General features: G+C 49.8%; 1 protein-coding gene across 1 annotated transcript; it reads right to left on the minus strand.

Moving 5' to 3' along the window:
- Window positions 1-500: 500 nt before the first annotated feature.
- On the minus strand, window positions 501-5,870 carry PIN4 (peptidylprolyl cis/trans isomerase, NIMA-interacting 4). Its single transcript, XM_073600588.1, has 4 exons — window positions 5,745-5,870; window positions 4,097-4,179; window positions 1,134-1,253; window positions 501-938 (listed from the first exon to the last, which is right to left on the minus strand). Exons 1-4 carry the CDS (start codon window positions 5,779-5,781, stop codon window positions 780-782), a joined length of 399 nt encoding a protein of 132 aa, XP_073456689.1. The 5' UTR covers window positions 5,782-5,870; the 3' UTR covers window positions 501-779.
- Between the last annotated feature and the right edge of the window lie 3,132 nt (window positions 5,871-9,002).

A 9,002-nucleotide genomic window follows, 5' to 3' on the forward strand; every position in this document is an offset into this window, starting at 1 on the left:
CTCCACCCTCAACAGGATACTACAGGAGGGGGCGAAGCCAAGACCAGTCACCCTGCACAAGGAGAGAGAACAGAGCTGTGGGAGGGGCCCAGCAGGCTCCACCCTTTACAGGAAACTACAGGAGGGGGCTGAGCCAAGACCAGTCACCCTGCACAAGGAAAGAGAGAGCAGAGCTGTGGGAGGGGCCCAACATCCTTTACAGCAGGAATCTCCAAACTATGGCCGTCAAGTTGTTCAGGAACTACAATTTCCATCAAGCCTAGTCGTGTCTGTGAATGTCAGAGTTTTACAATGCCTCATGGGACGTGTAGTTCCTCAACAGCTGGAGGGCCGTAGTTTGGACATCCCTGCTTAACAGGAAACTACAGGAGGGGGCGGAGTCAAGACCAGTCACCCTGCACAAGGAGAGCAGAGCTGTGGGAGGGGCCCAGCAGGCTCCACCCTTTACAGGAAACTACAGGAGGGGGCGGGGCAAAGACCAGTCACCCTGGACAAGGAGAGAGAGCAGCAGTGAGCGGTCTTTATTACAAGGAGGTAAAGTCTCACACTGGATTAATGCACAGATCTGGAAGGAATACACAAATCACACCGAGATTCATGAAGAATACACATGATGGATGAGATTTAGATGATATTCGCTTATCCCGGAGTTCAACTCTGAATTTTTAGGAAATTAAGAAAATAAAAAAAAAGGCGCAAAAAAAATTGTCCTTTCCATCTGCTGGGAACGTTGCCGTATACAAGGATGATCGTAGTCATCTCTTATTGATGAAGTTGTCTCATTTCCTTCCTTCCACCAGAATGATGTGATAACCAAACTTGGTCTTCACGGGGGGATCGGTGTAGACGGGTTTGTCCATGGTGCTCACAGGCAGAGCAAAGGCCGCCTCCTGGAAAGGTCCCACCATCGAGCCTCTGGTCATCCAGCCCAAGTCCCCCTGGAAAAGGCATCAGAAACAGGGAATCATTAACCAGGTATGGGACTTTAGATAAAAGTACGAAAGGCATAAAGAAACAAAGATAATATTTGGGGAAATTGGTGAACTTTCCCTCCTCAGTTCATTTTGTAGCACATCTACAGTAAATGACGGGTTCACTTTAATCGTACTTTACATCCTCAAGCCGTGACTTACCCCTTGCCTGGCCTTGTCCTCGCTGTATTGGGTGGCCACTTCGCTGAATCTCACTCCGGATTTGAGCTTCTCCATGGCCTCCATGACTTTTCCATGCTTTTCACACAGGATGTGTCGCACCTGGAAGAAAAGCAGTAATGGGTGATAGTGGTCCCTCTGACAGCGGGTATTCTGGTGGAGGCTGGGGTGGTAAAAGTCAAAGAAGAGGTATGGGGCGGGGGAGGGTCAATGAAGAGTTATGGGGGGTGGGGGGAAGAAGTTGGTACAGGGTCAATGAAGAGGTATGGTGGAGGGGTAGTGTGATAGAGGGTACCTTAATAAGTATTTGGGGGGGGGGGGGGTGGTAAGGGGTCACTGAAGAGGTATGTGGGGGGGGCAGGTGGTTGAGAGTCACCGAAGATGTATGGGGGACGGAGGGTGGTAGAGGGTCATTGAAGAGGTGTGGGGGGTAGAAGGTAGTAGGAGGTCACTGAAGAGGTATGGGTGGTACAGGGTCAATGAAGAGGTATGGTGGAGGGCTAGGGTGACAGAGGGTCATTGAAGAAGTAGTGGGGGGGGGGGGGGTGGTAAGAGGTCACTGAATATGTATGGGGGGGGGGGGCGTGGTAGAGAGTCACTGAAGAGGTATGGGGTGGATGAAGGTGGTGGGAGGTTAATGAAGGGGTATTAGGTATAGAGAGGACTTTGGTTAGAGGGTCACTAAAAAGGTATAGGGGAGGGGAGATGGTAGGGGGTTACAAAAGAGGCATGGGGAGGGACGACTTTGGTTAGAGGGTCACTGAAGATGTATGAGGGGAGGGGGAGAGTGGTAGAGGATCACTGAAGAGGTATAGGGGGTAGAAGATCACTGAAGAGATAGTATATGGGGGGGCTAGGATGAAGAGAGGGTCACTGAACAGGTATGGGGGGGGGGGGGGGTGATAGGGGTAACTGAAGAGGCGGGAGGATGGAATAATTGGTAGGGGGTGGGGGGGGGGGGGTGACAGATGGTCACTGGAGATGTATGGTCATATGAAAGGAAGGGGGGGGGGGATAATGAGATGTATGGGGATGACTGGGAAAGTATGTGGGGGGGGGGGATAATAGGGGGTCATTGGACAGGTATGAGGTACTGAAGTTGGTTGTTGTTTCACGGGTGTGCGCGCAATTTTAACCACATCAGTACCAGGCACTTTCGCCCCCATCCTTCCCACGCCAATTTTCAGCTTTCAGCGCTCTCGCATTTTCAATGATAATTGCGCGGTCGTGCAGCACTGTGCCCAAAAATGAAATTTTTATCATTTTGTTCGGACAAATAGAGCTTTCTTTTGGTGGTATTTATTCACGACTCTTTGTTTTTTGCGATATAAGCGAAAAAAGAGCGGCAATTTGGGAAAAAAAAAAAAAAAACAATATTTTCTTTATTCTATTTTAAAAGAAATCCAATAAAAAAAATCTCGTTAAGTGTATAATAATTGGTTCGTGTGATCACGGACAGATGTACGCAAATGATCATGTACAGATGTGTGCAGGTGATCACGGTCATATGTGTGACGATAATCATTGGGACATGTGATTTTACTGGGACATATGTGAGGGACATGTGTTTTACACTGTGTGTTACTATGCTGGTGAACAGTCTGTAAAAAAAAAAAACTGTAAAAAAACAGCTCTTACACACTGATCACCAGCCGGCTGCAGCGATCCGCTCTCCTCTCCTCACCAACAACTGTGTGAGGAGAGGAGAGCCATTTGCCTAGCAACCGGCTCTCTGTTTATATCACATGGCGGCTGTGACTGGACACGGCCATCATGTGATCAGGAGGGCCAATCACAGAGCCCTTCTGTCGAACGGAGATGCGCCGTGTCTGGGTGACATGAGCGCATCGGGATCGCGCCGCTGCGTGCGCGATCCCCTCCTTCTGAGGGACGTTCCTGGCCGTACATATGCAGTGGCCGGGTGGGAAGTGGTTAAAGTATGACATGTTAGGAAATATATTGTTTGCATGTCCTAAAATAAACTTTATTGTATTTTTACTGACATTTTACAGGGTTTTTTTTTTTTTTTTTTTCTTAAATAACACACATATCATACTTACCTCCTCTGTGCAGTTGGTTTTGCACAGATTGGCCCCGATCCTCCTCTTCTGGGGTCCCCCGGCGGTGCTGGTGGCTCCTCCCTGCATCGGGTGTCCATGTTGGAGAAGCGCCCTCCTTGGTGGACACCCATGCGGGTGCGTTCCCGAGTCCTGCTTTTGCGTGTATTCACACAGAAAGCAGGACACGGCCCCGCCCCCGCATCATTGGATTTGATTGACGGCAGTGGGAGCCAATTGCTGCGCTGCTATCAATCTATCCAATGAGGACACGAGACGGGTGCTCGTTCCCGGCCGGGGAAAGACAGCGCTCAGGTAAGTAAAACGGGGGTTTCACCTTAATGTAGAGAATGCATTAAAGTGAAAAACCATGAGGGTTTACAACCCCTTTCAGCTTGATAAGCCATTGTGCTAATATTTAGTGACATAAAATATTGGAACGACCACTACTTTATTCTTCAGGGTCTCTGCTTTTCAGAAAATATGATGTTTGGGGGTTTTATATACTCTTCAGGCCAAAAATTATTTTTTTTCAAACATGGGTGCAACAAATGCAAAATCGGTGCTGTCAGCAAAAGGATTAGAGGAGAAATAAAAGTGAAGTTGGCGTTTAAGATTAGTTGGGGGTGTCAATGAGGTCACAGGTGAAGTGTAACTTACATTCTCGGGGGGGCGGGGCTGTTCAGATTATTCTGGAGGGGTCCAAGCAAGAAGCAGAGGGGAGGAGACCAGTCCAAGGACAGGGTCACCTGATCACATGGGACTTTTAGACCCCCCCCTGTGTTTTTCCTGATGGTGGAAGTGATAGCCCCCCCCCCCCAGTGTTTGTTGACCAGTACAGGGGGGACCCCCACATATCACACGGTCTCCATTCTGAGGACATTTTACCTTCACAGCAGTTCCACCTTTTGGAGTCGCAGTCTTCTTGTCTGCAGCTTCACCTCCAGCAGCTCCTCCTCCCCCTCCACCACCTGGTAAGAGAAACTTTATTTAGATCAGAACAGACGCTTTATCCAGACAGTATATTGAAGCAAACACTCTGCACACAGCGCCACTCTATGGCCGCATACCAACCAAATATCTGCAGCCAGAGTCCCCAACCATATGTAAATGATGGTAGTGATGGGGCATGGGGGGGGGTTACTTAAGGGATATGGGGGGGTCACTGGGATATGGGGGGATTAGGGGGGTCACTGGAGGGGTATGGGGGAGGTCACTGAAAAGGTATGGGGGGGTCACTAGGGGGGGTATGGGGGTCACTGGAGGGGTTAGGGGATCACTGCAGGGATATGGGGGGGTTAAGGGGGTCACTGGAGGGGTATAAGGGGGGTTGGAGGTCACTGGAGGAGTATGGGGGGGGGTGGGGGGGACACTGGAGAGGTATGGGGGGTCACTGAAGGGGTATGGGGGATCACTGCAGGGGTATGGGAGGGTTGGGGGGGTCACTGGAAGGATATGGGGGGCCACTTGAGGGGCATGGGGGGGTCGCTGGAGGGGTATGGGGGAGGATTAAGGGGGTCACTGGAGGGACATGGGGGGGTTAGGGGTTACTGAAGGGATATAGGGGGGTCACTGGGATATGGGGGGGTTAGGGGGGTCACTGGAGGGGTATATGGGGGGGGGTAGGGGGCACTGAAGGGGTATGGGGGGTCACTGGAGGGGTATGGTGGGAGGGTTAGGAGGGTCACTGGAGGGGTTAGGGGATCATTGCAGGGATATGGGGCGGTTACTGGAGGGGTATGGGGGGAGGGTCACTAGAGGGGTATGGGGGTCTCTGGAGGGATATGGGAGGGGTGTGGGGGGAGGGTCACTGGAGGGGTTAGGGGTGGGTTAGGGGGTTTACTGAAGGGATATGGGGGTCACTGGAGGGGTATAAGGGGGGTTATGGGGGGTCACTGGAGGGGTATGGGGGGTTAGGAGGGTCACTGGAGGGGTATGGGGGATTAGGAGGGTCACTGGAGGGGTATGGGGGGTTAGGAGGGTCACTGGAGGGGTTACTGGAGGGATATGGGGGTCACTGGAGGGGTATAAGGGGGGTTATAGGGTGTCACTAGAGGGGTATGGGGGTCTCTGGAGGGATATGGGAGGGGTGTGGGGGGAGGGTCACTGGAGGGGTTAGGGGTGGGTTAGGGGGTTTACTGAAGGGATATGGGGGTCACTGGAGGGGTATAAGGGGGGTTAGGAGGGTCACTGGAGGGGTTAGGGGATCATTGCAGGGATATGGGATGGTTGTGAGGGGTATAGGGGGGGGTGTACTGAAGGAATATAGGGGGTCACTGCAGGGATATGGGATGGTTGTGGGGGGTCAGTGGAGGGGTATAGGGGGGGGGTTACTGAAGGAATATAGGGGGTCACTGGGATATGGGGGTTAGGGGTGTCACTGGAGGGGTATATAGGGGGGTATGGGGGGGGTACTATGGGGAGTCACTGGAGGAGTGCCTATTCACAGACAACGATCGATATAAATGTACAGTAAAACGTTCTCTATGACACCGCCTGGTTGCGGTGATGATCAGGATCTCCTCCCCGGACTCACCTTTCCCTCCCTTCCCTCCTTTCCCTTTCGGCGGCATGACACCCGGAGACACCGGAGCCGGAAGTGAGGTGAGATCAGGAGGAAGTGTCAAACTACATCATCACGTGACAGGACTGTGATTGGGAGGAGCCAGACGTGACAGCCGTACGAGTCATTGACAGCCCCGCCCACAAACCGCAGCCATCAGCGGCTCCACCCCCCCTCACGTTCCATTAACCCCTTCCTTACCAACATGCTCCTCATTTGTCCCTCATTTTGGTCTGATCTCTATAGTTGTATATAAAATGGACTTTTTATCTTTTAAAAAGTGTTTCCCAGTGCTAAACCTTTCATCCGATTTCTAAATTGCTGCGTTTATAATTTTTAAAATCCAGTATAAAAGAATAGTAGTGGTAAAAAAGCACTTGTGGGGTTAACCAATCATTTTTTGGTGTGTAATTCTCCTTTTAAGGGGGCGTGGTAAGGGGGTGTGTCCTATGCTACATACTTTTGGTAATAGGTGTCCCTCCTTCCCATCTTAGAAAGTTGGGAGGTATAACATTACTAATGGAGGCTGGGAGGCTGCTAGCAATGAAAGGGTTAATGGTAGCTACTAGTAACAAAGGAATTATTGGAGGCCATTGCTATGAATCTGGTCCTCCTGAACTTTGCCGCTCTAACGGCGGCCATGCATTCAATATTTATTATCCTTTCGATTTGCAAGTCGATTTAACCAGTCGTTAGGCGGTCAAGACAGGGAAATAGAACAAGTAAAAAGTCATCACAACTTGTGTATTTTGAGGTTCTGCTCTCCAAGTGTGGCCCTCTACAATACTAAATAAAAAGCATTTACAAAAAGTGGTGCACTGCTCCTTTAAATATCAATCAAAAAAAAATATATATATATTATATATACTCGTATTATCTATAGCAAAAAAAGTAAATAAAATGACTCTCATTTTACATAAAATACTTGCACAGTGTGTTATTATAATCAATAGCAAACTCCTAACCACGATTCTGGTTTTGCATCCTAACAAGAAGTGAAGTCACAGGCTCCACCCAATGCGTTGCGTCACTAGTCACGTGACTTCCACAGGGTAGCAGCGCACCACCTTATAGATAATGCAGCCTTGGTTCCTGGTGGAGGACAGTGGAGGCAACTGTGAGCACCCAGGGGGTGCTCGCAGTTGCAGAAGGCATATTTGTACCTCCAGTTAGCGAAGACATACTCCACCTACTTCTTTTACAGAACTCCACCTACTTCTTCTATGGAACTCCACCTACTTCTTTCATGGAACTCCACGTACTTCTTTCATGGAATCCTGCTGCCCTAGGCACTTGTCTAAAGGTACCCTTATGGTCATTGCAGCCTTGGTTCCTGGTGGTGGACAGTGGAGACAACTGCAGGCACCCAGGGGGTGCTTGCAGTTGCAGAAGGCAGATTTGGACCTCCAGTTAGCAGGACATCCTCCACTTACTTCTTTTACAGAACTCCACCTACTTCTTTTACAGAACTCCACCTATTTCTTTCACAGAACTCCACCAACGTTTTTCACAAAATCCTGCTGCCCTAGGCACTTTTCCAAGGGTACCCTTATGGTCAATGAAGCCTTGGTTCCTGGTGGAGGACAGTGGAGGGAACTTCAAGCACCCAGGGGGTTTATTCATAATGGTGAGATGAGGGAAAAGTAGGCAGGAGGAGCCCACTTTGTGTCATAGCATCCCTTTCTGACACGCATGTCCTACTAGTTCATATATAAAAAATACCTCTGGATCCTTCTTCAGCAGCTCCAAAGGCAGATTTGGACCTTCAGTTGGTGAAGACATACTCCACCTACTTCTTTCATGGAACTCCACCTACTTCCTTCATGGAATCCTGCTGCCCTAAGCACTTGTCCAAGGGTACACTTATGGTCATTGCTGCATTGGTTACTGGTGGAGGATAGTGGAGGCAACTTTGGTTGCAGAAGTCAGATTTGGACCTCCAGTTAGCGAAGACATACTCCATCTACTTCTTTAACAGAACTCCACCTACTTCTTTCACAAAATCCTTCTGCCCTAGGCACTTGTCCAAGGGTACCATTATGGTCAATGCAGCCTTGGTTCCTGGTGGAGGCAACTGCAAGCACCAAGGGGGTTCAATCATAATTGTGAGATGAGGGAAAGGTAGGCAGGAGGAACCCACATTGTGTCATGGCATCCCTTTCTGACACAAATGCCATACCAGCTCATATAGGAAAAATACCACAGGATCCTTCTTCAGCAGCTCCAAAGAAGGCAGATTTGGACCACCAGCTGGTGAAGACATACTCCACCTACTTCTTTCACAAAACTCCACCTACTTCTTTTATGGAACTCCACCTACATCTTTTACTGAGTCCTGCTGCCCTGGGCACTTGTACAAGAGAACCCTTATGGTCAATGCAGTCTTGGTTCCTGGTGGAGGACAGTGGAAGCAACTTCAAGCACCTAGAGGGTTCATTCATAATGGTGAGATGAAGAAGGGGTAGGGGAGGGAGCCTGCGTTGTGTTATGGAATCCGTTTCTGACACACATGTCATATCAGATCATAAATTTAAAACACATCTGGGTCCTTCTTCAAGAGCTCCAAAAGAAGGCAAATTTGGACCTCTAGTTGATATAGACATACTCCACCTACTTCTTTCACAGAACTCCACCTACTTCTTTCAGGGAACTCCACCTACTTCTTTCACAGAATCCTGCTGCCCTAGGCGCTTGTCCAAGGGTACCCTTATGGTCAAGGCAGCCTTGGTTCCCGGTGAAGGCAACAACAAGCACCCAAGGAGTTCATCCATAATAATTAGATGAAGGAAGGGTAGGTAGAAGGAGCCCAAGCTGTGTCAAGGCATCCCTTTGCAGGTAGGTGCAGTCTATTTTTGCCACTGCAGGTGGTGCTGAGCCGTAGCGGCATGGCAGAGGGGAGAGGAAGTCAAGAGGAATTTATTTTCTCTATGGTATCCTGGGTCACGAGGGGGCAGCTATCCGATTGGATGCGGGCACCCGATGCAACTTTGGTGACCATCTTGGATCAAGCAGAGTCTATTTAGGACCCTGGCTCCCAGACATGATGCACAATTTGCTAGTGGCAGTGTAGGGACAGGATAGCCGCCTGTCAGGGACAGTGCTTAGCATCAGGGAAGGGTTCCAGGGGAGTAGGGTAAGTACAGAGACATGCCATCCCTCCTGGAAACCTCCCCATTTGGGTATGGAGCGGCGTAGGCACATTCCTCTTCTAGAGACAGATGCTGTCGGCTT

Source organism: Aquarana catesbeiana, linkage group LG09 (genome assembly GCF_042186555.1).
Source record: "Aquarana catesbeiana isolate 2022-GZ linkage group LG09, ASM4218655v1, whole genome shotgun sequence".
Lineage (NCBI taxonomy): Eukaryota > Metazoa > Chordata > Amphibia > Anura > Ranidae > Aquarana > Aquarana catesbeiana.